The sequence below is a fragment of the Vicia villosa genome, unplaced genomic scaffold (genome assembly GCF_029867415.1).
Source record: "Vicia villosa cultivar HV-30 ecotype Madison, WI unplaced genomic scaffold, Vvil1.0 ctg.000011F_1_1, whole genome shotgun sequence".
In the NCBI taxonomy this organism is placed as follows: Eukaryota; Viridiplantae; Streptophyta; class Magnoliopsida; order Fabales; family Fabaceae; genus Vicia; species Vicia villosa.
The window spans coordinates 1,702,806-1,719,258 of record NW_026704941.1 but is presented as its reverse complement, the minus strand read 5'-3'; the positions used below and the strand labels follow the sequence as shown (position 1 = coordinate 1,719,258).

The 16,453-nt window shown below is 32.8% G+C and overlaps 2 protein-coding genes across 3 annotated transcripts; both read left to right on the top strand.

Moving 5' to 3' along the window:
• Positions 1-1,365: 1,365 nt before the first annotated feature.
• Positions 1,366-4,013, top strand: LOC131621871 (probable hydroxyacylglutathione hydrolase 2, chloroplastic). Of its 2 annotated transcripts, none has more exons than XM_058892918.1 (8): positions 1,366-1,573; positions 2,081-2,266; positions 2,376-2,579; positions 2,849-2,972; positions 3,064-3,164; positions 3,390-3,464; positions 3,558-3,656; positions 3,749-4,013. In XM_058892918.1, exons 1-8 carry the CDS (start codon positions 1,523-1,525, stop codon positions 3,893-3,895), a joined length of 987 nt encoding a protein of 328 aa, XP_058748901.1. In that variant the 5' UTR covers positions 1,366-1,522; the 3' UTR covers positions 3,896-4,013. The 2 variants fall into 2 exon arrangements, with proteins under 2 accessions (XP_058748901.1, XP_058748902.1); XM_058892919.1 differs by having other exon boundaries at positions 1,409-1,777.
• Positions 4,014-10,132: 6,119 nt separating this feature from the next.
• LOC131621870 (probable transcription factor PosF21) lies at positions 10,133-14,838 on the top strand. The gene is made up of 5 exons (XM_058892917.1): positions 10,133-10,325; positions 10,547-11,292; positions 13,413-13,545; positions 13,671-13,755; positions 14,130-14,838. Exons 2-5 carry the CDS (start codon positions 10,616-10,618, stop codon positions 14,534-14,536), a joined length of 1,302 nt encoding a protein of 433 aa, XP_058748900.1. The 5' UTR covers positions 10,133-10,325; positions 10,547-10,615; the 3' UTR covers positions 14,537-14,838.
• Positions 14,839-16,453: the final 1,615 nt, after the last annotated feature.

Sequence of the window (16,453 nt, the reverse complement as noted above, 5' to 3'; positions counted from 1 at the left end):
GTAAATAGTTTAGGAGACCAAAGATATAATTAAGTCTAAAATAAACTATTAAATATATTTTTAGTCCTTATGAAACTCGATTTATTTTTATTCTAGTTCTTATAAAATAAAATCACGTATTGATGCCTTAAAATTTTTCATATGAACTTATGATTCCCGCTAATAGGTTAACTCTCATTTAACTAACGAATGGTCACGTGGATGACCTTTTTTTATTTACATGGTGGCGCATAAGAAAATATTTTATTTATTTATTTATGACTAAATATGTTTAGTTTGAACAAACACTTTAATTTTAGTCCCTACAACTTTTTTATTTGATTAGGAAAAGAGGGACATGGAAGGACAAAACATAGACATGTGAAAAGAAAGATGACAAGAAAGAAAGATTAGGAAAGATACAAATAGGGAGATAAAGCAAGAGAGACTATAAAAAAATAGATTGAGAAGGGGAACACTCTACCTCGTTTCTAACTCTTTCACTCTTTCTCTTTCTCCCTCTTCATTGTGCTCATTTTCAGTTCTCTCCATGTTCCTATATCCATCTCTCCATCTTTTATTGTTCCCCTTTTCTCACTTTTCCCCGCCCATTCTTTCTTATCCGGTTTCATTCACTCGTTCCTTTTTTCACATCTCTCTTTCACTATCCTTTTATATCTCCCACTATTTCAATCCATATCTCTTGACATTATATCTCTCGCTTTCATTCATCCATCTCTGTCTATATCATTCTTTCTCCCTCTTTATCCACCCCTTTTTCTCATCCCTCTCTCCTTCCTCCTTTCTCCATATCTCTTACTCGTATTATCTTTTTCTCTTTCTCTCTCTATATCACTTTTTCCATCATTATTCCTTTATGTCTCCTCCTCTCACTCTTCCTAACCATTTTTTGAAGGAATTAATGTTATGTTTGTATTGATGAACTAGAACATTACGGAGCAAAATGAAATATAATTGAATACAATGGAGTAGGGTGGAATGAAACAGAGATTTCATTATATTGTTTATGCATTTTTTTTTTATAATTTGACGAAACAGAACAAAACAAATTAGTTCATTCCATTATATATACCCCAAATTAGAGAAATAAAAATTGAAGAATTGAATGAATTCTGATGAAATATATTTTATCATATTTACAAATTTAAACAATAAAATATAATTATTTACCACTCTATTTGATCACATTCTATCCATCCAAATCCAAACATACTCTATATTAAAAAATATATATATTAAACTCCATGCTTGGTCTTATTTAAATAAACATTTTTCTATTAACATTAAACATTTCATAAAAATGAAAAATTAAATGCCCTATTACCACCTCACATAAAGAAGAAAATAAAATTATAAAATAAGGAGAGAGAGAGAGATGTGAAAAGGAGTATTGATGAAGAGGAAGAGGTGGTGGTGGAAGACAAGGTGGTAGGAAAGAGATCCCAATTTCATTTTCAACCAAACACTAAAATTAGTCCCAACCCACTCTTTCTCTTTCCTTCAATTCCATTCTCCATTCCACATGCTTTCAAACCCTTCAACATCTGCCATGCTCACCTTTTCATCTTCTAGGGTTCGTCCCTTTCTCCCTTCACCCCTCTTTTCCCTTTTCATTCCCTTTCTCAATTAAATTTTCGATTTTTATATCAGTTTCTCAAGGAACAACGCAATTTGGATGCAATCATTCAATTTTTTCTTCCTTAATTTATATTCAATTGTTAAAAAACCTCTCTTTTTTGGTTTCCCCTTGTTTGCATCTTGAAGAATTATTATGAAGGTATTTTGTTTTTCAGCAGCTGAATCATTGAAAAATCTAATTTTTTATCATTATTATTAATATAAATTATTGATCTTTATATAAATTATTGATTTTTATATGTTATTATTAGGAATTGCACAATTCTGGTTTTTGCATTTATATATGTTTTTTTTGCTTGTTTGTTTGTGATTATAGATTAACCTATGGGAAAGTGTTGTTTTTGATTTGTTATAGTTTGAATGAAAAGTTTATTATTCATGATTTGATAATGGAGGTTGGATTTGAATTGATTAATGATGATGATTACTCTTTGTTTCTTAGGTGAGAGCTGGGTTTAGTGTGTGGCCTAATGTGAGGCAACTGGGCTTTAGAAAAGGTATTCTGTATGGATTTATGAGAATGTTTTCTACTCCATATAAAACACTGCGTGGAGGAGCTAGTCGCTCGCTCAAAGTGGCTCGGTTTTGTAGTGTCGCGAATGTGTCTTCCACATTGCAGATTGAATTGGTGAGAGCAGGTCTCTTACTTCTATTCTTTTTTTTGTAAATTTTTCATGAAGAAATATGATGAAAGCCTAATACGAGGTTGTGTTATCGTGTTTTTGAAAAATAATTAGGTACCTTGCTTGAGTGACAATTATGCGTACCTCTTACATGATATTGATACGGGCACGGTTGGAGTTGTTGACCCTTCTGAAGCTTTGCCTGTCATAGATGCGTTAAGCAAGTCAAAACGAAATTTGAATTACATACTCAACACTCACCATCATCATGATCACACCGGTGGAAATGTAGAATTAAAAGCAAGATATGGGGCAAAGGTATGATATTTGTATCTTCTACTAAAGTATTCTTTTCTTTATTTATTGATATTTTATAGTTAAGTTACTATAACAAATAAACTAAAATACTTAAATCTATTATGTTAATGTATGAAAAAATTATAAATTTCACTTCAGATGTAATAATAAAAAAAATGTAGTACCACGATTATGGTACGTGTATGTATCCGGTACCGGTACTTCACAATTTTAGAAGTACCTATGCTTCAAAGGTTTTATGTGTTAACCCTTCCCATGTTGCATTACAGGTGATTGGTTCAAGAGCTGACAAGGAAAGGATTCCTGGCATTGATATCCTTTTGAAAGACGGTGATAAGTGGATGTTTGCTGGCCATGAGGTGCAAGTTATGGACACACCTGGTCACACTCGAGGTTACAAACATGGCTTATTTGCACTATTATCAAACCCTTGTTTTTCGTTTGGCTCTTTTTTCTAATTTTCTATCATTTATATTGTAAGCAGGTCACATAAGCTTCTACTTTCCGGGGTCTGGGGCAATCTTTACTGGAGACACTTTGTTCAGTTTATCATGTGGCAAACTCTTTGAAGGAAGCCCTGAACAGGTTGGTTTCACTTGCATTAACCGTTCCTTTTTTCTACACAGAAATAACCGATAAATCGTTGCATCCTGTAATGCATTGTATTTTGTATGTTTTATTTTGCCCCTTGGCCAAAAGTCCATGAAGTTTCAAAATACTGGACTTGTTATTTATATTGAAACCAAACGGAGACTTTGCGGTGACCAGCAGCTTTAATAAGCAGCTCATAACTTTCCGTCCATGTTACAGATGCAATCTTCTCTTAAAAAGATCACGTCTTTACCAGACACTACAAGTATATACTGTGGACACGAGTACACATTGGTGAGTTATTTCCTGTTTTGTCCCGTGTTCTTTGCTTTGTTTTCTTTGCCCCAAGTGCCTTGACATTTACTCCCGTGCTCTGGAATTTTGCAGAGTAATGCAAAGTTTGCGTTATCGGTTGAACCTGAAAACAAGAATCTTCAATCCTATGCTGCTCATGTTACTTACCTCCGAAGTAAAGGCTTGCCCACGGTGAGTGTTTTGGAATTGTCCATAATATATGTCTTTGTTAGCCTGTTTCAATCCATTTCCTTTTACCCAAAGAATAAGTGTTTTTTGTGTAGATTCCGACCATGCTGAAGTTGGAAAAAGCTTGCAATCCATTCCTTCGAACATCCAGCGTACAAATCCGGAAATCATTAAACATTGCAGTCACTGCAGATGATGCAGAAGCCCTAGGTATCATCCGGAAAGCAAAGGATGATTTCTAGATATTTTCAATTCAAGACCTTATTCTGTATAGAGTAGATTACTGAAATCCCTTTGTGGAATAATGTATGCTCCATTCCATCTTTTCAATATGATTTCTGAATTTTGTTTCTCAGTAAACTGCAACCATTAGCTTTTCTGTCTTTCCTCATTCCCCACCAGAGTCCCCGGTTCCTGATGGACCTGCCCCCGACAACATCCACATCATTGCTTGCAGCCATCCCATTTTCCCTCAAATCTCTAAAATCGGTTTCACGCCTTATACCAAAAGAAGATCCGCGACATGGCTTCTTCCTGTCCTCCAAGTTCAGATTCCTTTGATCTTGCTTAGTACATGAATATTATGGTAATTTTTTTAAGCTTAAAATTAAAATCGAGTCTGTCAATTTTTTTTTTAAATCGAGTATCAAAATCTATTTATCTGACAAGTCAATTGGATTTAAAAAGTGGTGTTGAAACTGAACTCAGTATTGAAATTTAAGGGTATGCACTCTGAAAAAATCATACTGTTTTTGATAAATAACAGGAGATAGTACATGACTTAAAAGTTATCAAGAAACTCAAAAAGAATCTGTGCAATAAGACAAGGTTTAAAATGAAATAGAAAAAAACCAAAAAGTCATCACAAAAGAAAGCAATGATTCAAACTTATACGATGATTCAAAATAAGAGGATAAGACAAACCTATGCTTTTTGACAGACTACAAAGTTGATCATGATGTAAATAAATAAAGCTAAAACAAATTTTCCTTTCCAGAATTATATTTTGTGTGCAAGGATATAAATAGATGATACCTTAGAAAATATTGTTATTACTTTTAAATATCATATCACCACTTTAGAAAATGAAAATGAAAACTTATAGAGAAAATTTATCAATTTAGAAGTACGACCTTGAATGCTAATTCTACCTCTTCGGATAACATAAATAATGAATGTGAAAATTGTGATAGTCTAAAAATCAAAATTGGAGACTTGTATGAAACTCTTTCTAAGTTTGCTAGAGGTAGATATGACATCGACATTATCTTATCTAATCTAACATGAACTTATAATAAAGTCAGTCTAAGTTATCAAGCCAAGAATAATGGCAAAACCTTCAATAATATTTGTCTTGCTAAAAATAAAATCAATCATAGTTGTAGTAGAAATGACTATATTGCACCATATTATTTTAACAAAATTCACGATCTAAAATGGTCTTATGGATCTTCTTCTCAATGTTTAAAAAACCGGACCGAAGATTAAATCAGCAAGACTTTTAAGTTCAAGGTTTATTTGGTTTAATCGGTTAAACATACGGTCGAACCGTTTATTAAATAAATTAACAATATAAAGCTAAATTTTTTGGATAAGTCATATAATTATATGTTCACAAATTAATAAAATGAATTGCAAACTTAATACTATGAGATCAAGGGTAGACATAACATAATTACACACTTAAGAAAAAATAAAACTATAACATAGTGTTATAACTTAAAAATTTGTTTTCCTCTTTTGTGTTAAAGAAGTGTTTCTTTTTTTTTTAAGGAAAAATATTTTAAATATTGATGCTAACATATTAATCATGTTCAACTTTTTAATAAAAAATACTAAAATCGATCAATGACAGTTTATTAATTGAATGGTTCAATTCGACTTTTTTGGTTTTGATCTACCAGCGGTTTTACAAGGCTAACCGGACCGGAGTTACCTCCGGTTTCTGATCCAACCAATTGAATCGGACATTTTGGTCCGATTTTTAAAACATTGCTGTTTCTAATAATACGAGCCACTTTAAATCTACTAATACAAAAGGATGAAAATTTTGGATATCAAAGATTAAAAATTAAGAGTTATTTTCAAGTATGTTTGGTAGCGTCAAATTCTAAACAACACGATAAAAACGATTGTTCAAAGCATTTATCCAAGAGTTCAATGAATATTCACCTTTGACTCTACTTATTAAGAAGTCTTCAGAAATATTCTAAAAAAGAAAGCTCTAGAGAAACAAATCAAAAATGCCCTTCATACAAACAAAATCAGAGTGATTCTAGAAAAGAGAAAACAACTTGATTCCCAAAATAGCAAAGAGAAGAAGGTTTCCTAAATTTTTGTGTAATAATAAAGGTAAGTCAGTAGTTAGAAAATTCATAAGGAAAACTCCGTCTACTTTTCTAACAAGTAGGTGAAGAGGGGCTGACCTGCAAGGTTAACATTCCAACGCTCAAGTCACAATGTGAGGAAGAAAGGTGTATTGAAATTGCGTTTGAAACTTGTTACATAAATTTGGATCCTTCCCCCTATATAAGTAGAGAGAGAATAACAAACTAGTTATTTTTTAGGAGTAAATTGCGGAGAGTCGTTGGATGCACTTGCAGTTTTAGATCCCTTGTGATCATCAAGAGGAGAATCCTCGTGTACTGAGAAGATTTTAGAAGGATTGCAGTTCCTTCAAAAAGGTTGGTCGGAGCCACATAGTTCATTCAAATGACATGGATAATATCATTCTACTCTACTACTTAATCCATTCTTTCTAATCCAATGATGGGTCACATAGTTCATCTCATATTGGGATATATGTATGTGGCTTTCTGTATAATTTTATATGCGATCACCCATGTGCTTATCTCGAGGAAGTTCAACTACATGCAAATTTTAAGGTTCGATGTTATGACCACTTGACTTGTAGCTCACAACATTGAGATCAACGGGGACAATGCAGTCATCCAACATACGTTGGATTACATAAAAATGGAACTACTTGTTTGCCATATGGGGATTTGATCATAAATATTCTAATTCATGTTGGAGTTAATCTAGAGGGGGGAAAGTCTGGTCCAAGTTTCTTAATGGTTATTAAGACTATTGTGAAGCAGATGAAGATCATCAATAAAATAGCTTCTCACCACCATCCATGCAAGCGCTCAAGATAACAACAAGATGTTTTATCGAGTGTTTGCTCATGTAGCCTTCATGTCTACGCACTTAACCAACACCTGATTACTAGTTCATCCTAGACTGTTTACTGGTGATATTTTCATGTTTGCTTTATCCGTTGGTCTTTTTTTGTCTTGTTGTATTTTCATGTTTGCTTTATCTGCTTGCCTTTTTGTTTTGCTATTCATTTATTGTAATCCTTTTTCGTTAATACATGAAGCTTGTTTCCTTTTTGAACCTAATTACTCCTAATATGAAATATGCTTTCTATGCGTTTAACCTTGTGTAAAAGCTCAACTTTTTTTGGTGGTTCGATCTGATCATGTGAAAAATATCAAAGATTATTGTAGTGGATATCTCAAGAGAAAACTCGTGGGGTCTGTAGTTGGTCAAGTGGTTTAGACTGAACTAGGATAATTTTCTAGTAAGATCTTTCTATCTCTTATCTCTTTTTTTTTTGTTATTTTTTTTGTTGCTTCATTTATATATATATTTTTTTATTATTTTACTGCTTCATCTTTGTTTTAACATAGATTTTTAAAATGAAAGAGTTTTTATAAATCAATTTTTTAGAATCAAAATATCACAATATTCACCCCCTCCTGTATATAGAGTCATTTGCTTAACAATAGAAAGCAAAATGAAAAACAAATGAGTACCCATAAAAGAGAGACTCAAATAACTTAGGACCAATCTATTGAAGTGTTGATTGTGGAAAAAGAAACTAAAACTTTAAAGAATGGATGGACAAAAGAATTTAGTGTCTACAATTTTAACAATTAGCCCACTTTTCCCTAATTTATCCCACCTTAATGTAAGTAACTTTACAAAATTTAAGATTTCAAAAGTGAGTGTGATAATATTGATTTGATAGATTATTTGAATTTTTTTGAAGCTTATGATAAAATGATCTTTACATGTTGATTGAGTGTATCATTATCATTTTAGTGAATTTATGAAAAAAAAATATAACAATTGAATAATTTTGAGAAGTATTGAAGTATTTTGAATTATCCATCTCGAGGAATGAGAATGAAAGTAGAACTTAAGCAATATGATGGAGGTACTCTGGTAAGTATTGACAACATTGTAATCAAAGCAGGTGACTTCTGATGTTTTTTTTATTAAATCTCAAATTTCAAACTTTTTCTTTGAAGACATAGGAAAAACTCAAGTATTTTGAATTATCCATCTCGAGGTATGAGAAGGAAAGTAGAACTTAAGCAATATGATGGAGGTGCTCTGGTAAGTGGTGTCAAACTTAGACATCATAATCGAAGCTAGTAACTTCTCGTGTTTTTTTTTTATTAAATCTCAAATTTCAAACTTTTTCTTTGAAGACATAGGAAAAACTCAAATTTCAAACTTCTCATCTTTGTCATAACACATTTTTAATATGATTTTTTTTTTCCTTTTTAGTGATTTTTACTTTTAATTTGTTTATGTTCTTGTAGGAATTAATAAAGATTATGAAGAATTGTGGAAAAGATCAATTCAAGTCAAATCTTTCTAAATAGACAAGTTCTTCAATATTTTACCGTAAAGTTATGATAACAAATCAAGGAGAGAACTAGCATATGTGAAACAAAATAAAAAGAGAAAAGAATTACAAAAGAGAGAAAACTATGTGCAATGCGCACTTTACAATCACAAACTTCCATGTGAATTTTACCTATGTGCATTAATTTGATCATATTTAAAGTTTTGTAAGTCCGATTTAAGTGAAACAACAAAAAATGAAAGCTAACTTCCATGGCTAAAACTTTTGTGAAAAAGTCGATGTCTAACTTTAAACAGATGAAAATAGCGAGTAAATTTCTAACATAGAAACAATGATGAATTGTTATCATTGGGCTATTCTCTCAATCCTATAAGTCCATTACAATATTTATATAACGAGAAGGATGATAAATGTTTCAACTATTCAATTTCGTTAGACAATTTTGGTTCCAAGGTTTCATAATTTTATAATAGAAATTCTTATTTTGAAGCATGGGAGAAGAGAAAACACACGACATCATTAGATAATCATTCCAAATCGTCGGTATGGTTATTCTTCTCTTTACTATTATAATTCTCGTGAATTACTTCATGATGAGTGACTAAATTCCTTCAAATTAACCTCCATTTAAATGAATTTGCCCCCAATAATGTTATTCATATGATTTGTGTAAATTTACTCTATGTAATGAACATCTTCTTATAATTATTCAATATATTTTTAATTTTAATGTTTTTGCACTGTCTACAGAATTTAGAAAATCATTCTAGATAGCAAAGAGAACTAACTGTAGATATGCATATTGGAATTAAATAACATTGTGAGTTTGTTATGATTGTTAGACAACTGGTCGTGACAATAGGTATTTTTTGCGCTATAAATTTTTTGTCAGTTGCGATTATAATCTCTCAAGAATGATGAGTGGTCTCATCAGACGAATTCTATTACTTGGCGATGGATCTATTAAGTAATCATGTTTTGTAAATAGTTGTGATATAAGAAGATTCACTGTATAATAAAGGCAGGGTTAACCACAAGAAAATTGCAAAGGATTCAAAGGAGGGACTTAATCGCTTTATCATAGTATTTGTTCACCATTAGTTTATACATTTAGCTTTATAGTTATTATAGAACTTTAATAATATGATTATTCATGAAGATGATAACACAGATCCTTGAAGATTAATGTGATTATTCATTTAGTATTTTAACCAGTTATTAAATGACCTTAAAAAAACCATTGATGATTATGATTAGTAAAGTTCATTGAGACTAATCTAGTCAAAAAGATAAATCGTCGTTTCTTTGAAAATATGGGTCGTGGAAGAATTAGATTTAATCGTATAGCCCTACCATGAATCACAAGTTAAATGGATCGTAAATCTGATATATAATGGACCGAGTTTCTTTGCAGATGATAATCACACATTCATACATTTAGAATATTATTAGTTGTTTGATATTTAAAATTATAAAACAAAAACAAAATATGTATTTTATCGAACCATTTTGTCTTGATCCAACAGTCAAAAATAACGTGGATGTATGTTTTCTTTTCAAATGAAGTGGATTCATTTTCATGTATACTCCACTAAAAATGATTTGATGGATTAACATATTGGTCATCAAATTAATCTTTAGATAATATCATATCACAAAAAGTTAGAAAAAAAATTATGGAATGAAATAATAATTTTAGAGGATTTAGAGGGAAAATTGCTAAACTTAAAACTAGAAGGGTGATTAAACAATAATTTTCTTAGGACACTTGGATTGAGTAGTAGTAGTTGTAGATAAATGTTTTAAAACATATACCGTAGAATACAATACATGTGTCTGTGTTTGTCTGGGTTGATTCATTGACGAGAGAATGATGTCTTGAGTTATAAGCTTCGCTTTTTTATTTTCTCTCTCTTCTTTCTCTCAGATCTCCACTTTCTCTCCCATTTCCAATTTCATTTCTAGGGTTTTCTTTCTCTCCTCCGATCTTCGCTGATCTACGCGCAAAGGTAAATTTTTTTTCACTCCTTCCGACTTCAACTTTACGCTCTTGTTACTCACAATCATTTCAAATTTCAACAATGGAATTGATTTTTGTCTTCTTATCTTTTCAATTTATGCATGCTATTTTTATTTGTTATGCAATGAGTTGGATTGGAATAGGGAATATATCTATATAGTTGTTTGAAATTGATTTAGTTTTTTTTTGAATGTGTTGATTTGTTACTAGGGTTTTGAAGTGATTGAACTGGATTAGGTTTGAGATTGTGGAAGGTTGTTTAGGGTTAAGGGATTTGGTATGGATAAGGAGAAATCTTTGGGTCTTGGCGGTGGTTTTCCGCCTCCGTCGGGACGTTTTACGGGTTATTCATCTACTGGGAGTGGTTTCAATGTGAAATCGGAACCTTCGTCATCGTCGTTTCCGCCGCTTGCTCCTGCTACTAGTTCAGATTCTAGTGGTTTTAGTCATGATATTAGCAGAATGTCTGTTAATCCTCCGAGGAATAGAGGTCATAGGCGTGCTCATTCGGAGATTCTGACGTTGCCTGATGATATTAGCTTTGATAGTGACCTTGGTGTGGTTGGTGGTGCTGATGGACCGTCGTTCTCGGATGATACTGAGGAGGACTTGCTGTCGATGTACCTTGATATGGATAAGTTCAATTCGTCGTCTGCAACATCGACGTTTCAAATGGGTGAGCAGTTTAATGCTGGAGCGGGATCAGGTTTGGGGCCGATTTCGGCAGGGCAGGCATCGGGAGCAGGTACTTCTTCTGGGGAAAATGTTGCTGCTGGTACCAATGAAAGGCCTAGAATTAGACACCAGCACAGCCAATCCATGGATGGGTCAACAACCATCAAACCTGAGATGTTAGTCTCGGGTTCAGAAGACTTGTCTGCAGCTGATTCAAAGAAAGCAATGTCAGCGGCAAAGCTTGCAGAACTTGCCTTGATCGACCCCAAGCGTGCAAAAAGGTATTCTTTCTGGACAATTCATTTTTTACCCTACTGTTTCTGAATAATTTTAAGTAATTCTTCATAGCACAAACACAATACTTCCTTCGGCATGTTATATTATGGTGAATGATTTATTGGTGCTTGATTTAACATTAATAAATTAGGTGGTATATATACATGTTTAGCAAATTCATACGCATGTCCCCAAAATCCACTGCATGGAGGTTAAAGCATTTTTGGCAAATTCTGCAGCTTTAAGGCGGAATAGGATTTTAGAAAAATTTATGTTAGAAAAAATCTTAGATGAAACTCTAGATTGATTTTAGAAGACCTATGTATAATATAGATGTGCATTCCTGAAGAAATTCAGAAACACAAAAGAAAGCATGACAAAACATGAACCACAAGAAAAAACACTGCTGTATGTGTATGTTTTTAACTAAACGTTGTAAGGTTTTGTTTTACTTGTGATTGAAATTTATGTGCATACACAACTATTGTTGTTAAAATCACCATTTAAATCGCAAGATCCTGTGATTCCCGACTTTACGCAAGCCTGTCGATCCCGATCTTAAGCAGAATTCTACATTTCTGTGATCACAGTGAGATTGTGAAAAATCTCACAGAACTGGTGAGATCGCGTCCTTCTGCTGTTTTCAGAAAAAACCCATTTGCAGGCCGTGCTCGGGTCTTGCAATTTTGTCTTCCTCCTCTCGCAGATCTCTCTGTACAGTCACCTCTCTATAAACAACCATCTTTTTCCCAACATCCCACAGTGCCTGGTTGTCATTTGGGATCATGTCCTTGCCCTCTCTGGAAGAGGAAGAAGAAAGACGAGAAGAACGATGGCAGCATTGCTCTTGATGTTGGTAGGCTGCTGGGGACAAAAGAAATTTAGGGTTACGTTTCTGTTGAGAGAAGGCAGAAGGGTATTCGGCTACTTTAGGTCCAACTCATTAGGTATTATTCCTTTACGGTTGTGTTCTGTACTATATTAACATAGGCTTGGGCTGTTTTTTTGATGAAGGCCCAACAATAAATTATGTAAAATGACGATGAATTAATTTAAAATATTCCATAACTATACAATACCTTTTTCTTTCCTTAAATCAGCTATATTTTAATGGAAAAGGCTTAATTTATTTTATGTAATGTGCGCGATTTTTTTTTATTTTATTTTGGTTGCGATCTTACCATCTGCGATCTTGCGATCTTACCATCTGCGATCATGCGATTTTACCTTGTGCGATCCCCCTCCAATCCTAGGTAATTATTTATTTTAGTAGATTCTTACGATTCTAGTTGCAATTCAATATGCTGTGATCTTGCTGCTATCCCTTCCCAATCTTATTCAAGATCTCGATTTTGATAACATTAACATGACATTAAGTATCCCGTTATGTTTAATAGTTACTTATGACTTATCTTTGAGAAAAGACTAGAAAGTAATGGAAGGCATAATTAAATATTTAGGCTCAATGTATTGAAATGAATAGTGATAGATAGGGGTGCTTAAAAAATTGTAAGCTTACTAAGAAAAATTTGTAGTTGCTGCAGTATGTCTAGAAAGTCACTGATCGAGTTGTTAAATCAGTCTGTCGCAAATGTTTTGCGAATGCTAGATAAGGCTTTCTACAATAATAAACCCATAAATAATGGGTCCAACTCTTCCTTATGGAAGTAGCTCTATAGCACCAGGTTGCATTAATTTTACTAGAAAGTGAATGTTGACATTTCATTGAGAATAACACTAATTGGAGTTACTCTAACATTGTTTTGGTAGTACTTGAGCGACAGTTACTTTGAAAAGCTGTTGTTTAGGTTGTGGCTTTTACTGATCCAGAAAATTCCTTTATCCGGCTTTTTGATACTCTGCCCACATTGCAGCGTGTATTGATGAAATGCTGCTTGGATAGAACGGCCCCCCGATAGTGGGCAAACTCTACATCTTTTTGTTGCGAATTCTAGCGAATCAATATCTAGCTTTATCCCCTAAGCCTAATTTTATTTTTTCTCCTGCACTTGAAAAGTGGAGGGTGTACAAACTATATTATGTTGTTTTTTTCTATCTCTTTTATGGTTTTGGGAAGACAAACTTCCTAACGTTGACACACACCGCTTACAATTGTGTGTAATAGGATATGGGCAAATAGGCAGTCTGCTGCGAGGTCAAAAGAGAGGAAGATGCGATACATTGCTGAGCTTGAAAGGAAAGTGCAGACACTGCAAACAGAAGCAACATCTTTGTCTGCACAATTAACTCTCTTGCAGGTATTGACGTTTGTGCTTGTTATTAAGATGCTGATTGCTTTGCTATTTTGAATTACTATATCACCTTCTGATTAAAATTCTAGTAGGATGACTATATTAAACATATTTTGGTCTATTATGAGCAGAGAGATACAAACGGACTGAATTCTGAGAACAGTGAGCTGAAGCTGCGGTTGCAAACCATGGAGCAACAAGTTCACTTGCAGGATGGTAAGCCCGTGCCATTTTAAATGTTTCTGAACCTAGTGCTCTGCTGTTTTAGTTGCTTCTCTTGCTAACTCTAACTATCTCTGAAACATATTGATCAGAGGACTATTTTATGCAATATTATATGTAATTCCTTTCAACATCCAGTATGATATAAGATATTAGTCAGATATTCTCGATAGATTGGTATATTTGTGTTAGGTGAAAGTGCATAGCTAGTGTGAGGCTGGCTGCAGAATTTTATTGTTGGGTTGGTTTTCAGTTTAATGGCTTTTAATGTGCAAACATGCGAGTAAATGCAAGGTGGATAAGTTCATCTTGATCTCAGCACTATTAATATTATGAAAGCTAATTCACCTTTACTTTTGTCCTTGTAGCTTTAAATGATGCGTTAAAAGAGGAAATTCAGCATTTGAAAGTACTGACTGGGCAAGCTATACCACCAAATGGAGGACCTATGATGAACTTTGCTTCTTTTGGAGGGGGACAGCAGTTCTATCCAAATAATAATAATAACAATCATGCCATGCACACTCTTTTAGCTGCACAACAGTTTCAACAGCTCCAGATTCATCCTCAGAAGCAGCAGCATCAATTTCAGCATCAATTTCAACAACATCAACAGCAAATACAGCAGCATCAAATGCAGCAGCAGCACCAGCAGCAGGAACAACAGCAACAGCAACAACAGTCAGGTGACTTGAAAATGAGAGCATCTACATCTCCCTGCCCCAAAGATACTGCTTCATCAGATGAAAATCCTTCGGCTTCCAAGGATTGTTGAGAAACTGGTTATTTTCGTAAAACTATTTAGATTTCCCTTTGTCTGTTTCCTAGAGTTTGTAGATTTGCAGCCTTGTTATATTTTTTATTCTTAACCAGTACAAATGTTTGTAGTTACAGATTTAGAATTTTGCGCCGCGTTTTTGTTTTGTATAATACTAAAATTTGTGGCACCTCAGTTAATTTTCTTTGGATATATCGGGGTAGGGATGATTTTTCCAAATCTCCAATAGGGATTAGTGTCCTTGCTCTCATTTGTTGGATTTGGAGTCCTTGCATATTAGACAATTTGCATTTTTCAAATATATCTTAAATACTTATTAGAATATAAGCTGTTTCCATGAGAATCCAAATTTGTGATTTTGCATAGATGAAAACTTTTTGGAACTGAATGCTCAGTTTTCTTTTAACTTTTGATTGAATGAATTCAATTACAAGTACAACACAGGTCAACCAGTTTGTAAGGTTTTTATACATTGTGAGTGATATTCCCTCCCACAATTAACGACATATTGGAGTACAGCAACTACAAACCTATCTATACATGGTAGGATCTGTGAAGACCACCAATCATGGGAGTGGGAAGATGATAAGCCTTCTTTATATAGTTTTGATTACAGGGGTGTGCAAAAAAACCAGTTTATATAAACTAGTTTAAAAAATTTGATGCACCTATTTTAAAAGCCCAAACCATTTTGGTTAAAAACCGACCTAGATCCATTTTATTGAACCAAAATAAGACTGATACCCATTATAAAGAACCAATTCTAAAATGGTTAACTTCATTTACACTGGTTTCATGTTCTTCACAGTGTTTCATTAACATTTTGTTTTTTTTTAAGAAAATCTTTTGCAATTTCACGCTCAAAATCTATTTCACTTTCCATCGTAATTCCTTAACACAGAGCATTCCGTTTCATTGAAGTACTCATAAATGAATAAATCTCGTTCCTTAAATATAAATATTACAGAAAATTAATTTTTAATAGCAACTAACTTTAAACTAAAAAACATAATTTTTAGTAAAAACTTGTTATGAATAGGTTTGAAACTATTTAACAGATAAATTGATTTTTAGATAAATGGTTTAATTTGTAAATTACAGAAAAGTAATTATGATATAATTAATTTTGATAAAACCGGTTTTAGAACTGTTCCAAATTAAAAACCAATTTTTGATAGAAATCGGTTTTAAACCAAACTAATCTAAATATAAACTGATTTTAAAAACATATACCGGTTTTATATAAATAGTTCTAAGAATTAAACCGAACCATATATATGATTCAATTCGGATTGGATTTAGAACCATGCACACCCTTAATTTTGATCAGAGAATTTCAGTACATTTGCCTTGAGAGAGAAGAAGAGAATCATTTGCTTGACCTTTGACATCAATATCCAAGTAGTCCAGATTAGCTTACTCATTCAAAGAAACAACTGAGTTGATGATGGTGACTATAGTAGTGATGAGAGTGGGGTTATAACACCATTGGTGATTTTATAGTCTATGTGGTGGCATCTTTCGAGTAAATATATAACATTTGTTAGAAGAGAATGCAAACTGTAGGAGAGCATTTTTTTAGTTTTTGACACCGAAGTCTAGTTGAGGGTGTTTGCGGTTTGATTTGGTTCGATTTTAAGGCAAAAATTCATTCGATCCAAAGATAAATTCACTCGCGGTTTGGTTTTGGATGATATGTTAAAAAAATCTAATACGATCCAATTTAATGCGGTTTAATTTGGATCAATTTTTAAATATCCAAATTATAAATTATATTTTTATTAGTATTATAAAAATACTAATAAAATATAGTATATTAAAATTTAATATTATAAAATGAGAATGATCGTTTATAATAAATGAAATTATAAAAATAAATAAATTAAACTAAGTAATATATAATATTAAAAAATA

Excerpts from the sequence above, each read along its gene's own strand:
- LOC131621870 (XM_058892917.1), top strand. The coding sequence starts at position 10,616 with ATGGATAAGGAGAAATCTTTGGGTCTTGGCGGTGGTTTTCCGCCTCCG. Across the intron at positions 11,293-13,412 it reads GACCCCAAGCGTGCAAAAAG|GATATGGGCAAATAGGCAGT; the intron begins GTATTCTTTCTG and ends TGTGTGTAATAG. Across the intron at positions 13,756-14,129 it reads ACAAGTTCACTTGCAGGATG|CTTTAAATGATGCGTTAAAA; the intron begins GTAAGCCCGTGC and ends TTGTCCTTGTAG.
- LOC131621871 (XM_058892918.1), top strand. The coding sequence starts at position 1,523 with ATGCTTTCAAACCCTTCAACATCTGCCATGCTCACCTTTTCATCTTCT. Across the intron at positions 2,267-2,375 it reads CCACATTGCAGATTGAATTG|GTACCTTGCTTGAGTGACAA; the intron begins GTGAGAGCAGGT and ends AAAAATAATTAG. Across the intron at positions 2,580-2,848 it reads AAGCAAGATATGGGGCAAAG|GTGATTGGTTCAAGAGCTGA; the intron begins GTATGATATTTG and ends GTTGCATTACAG.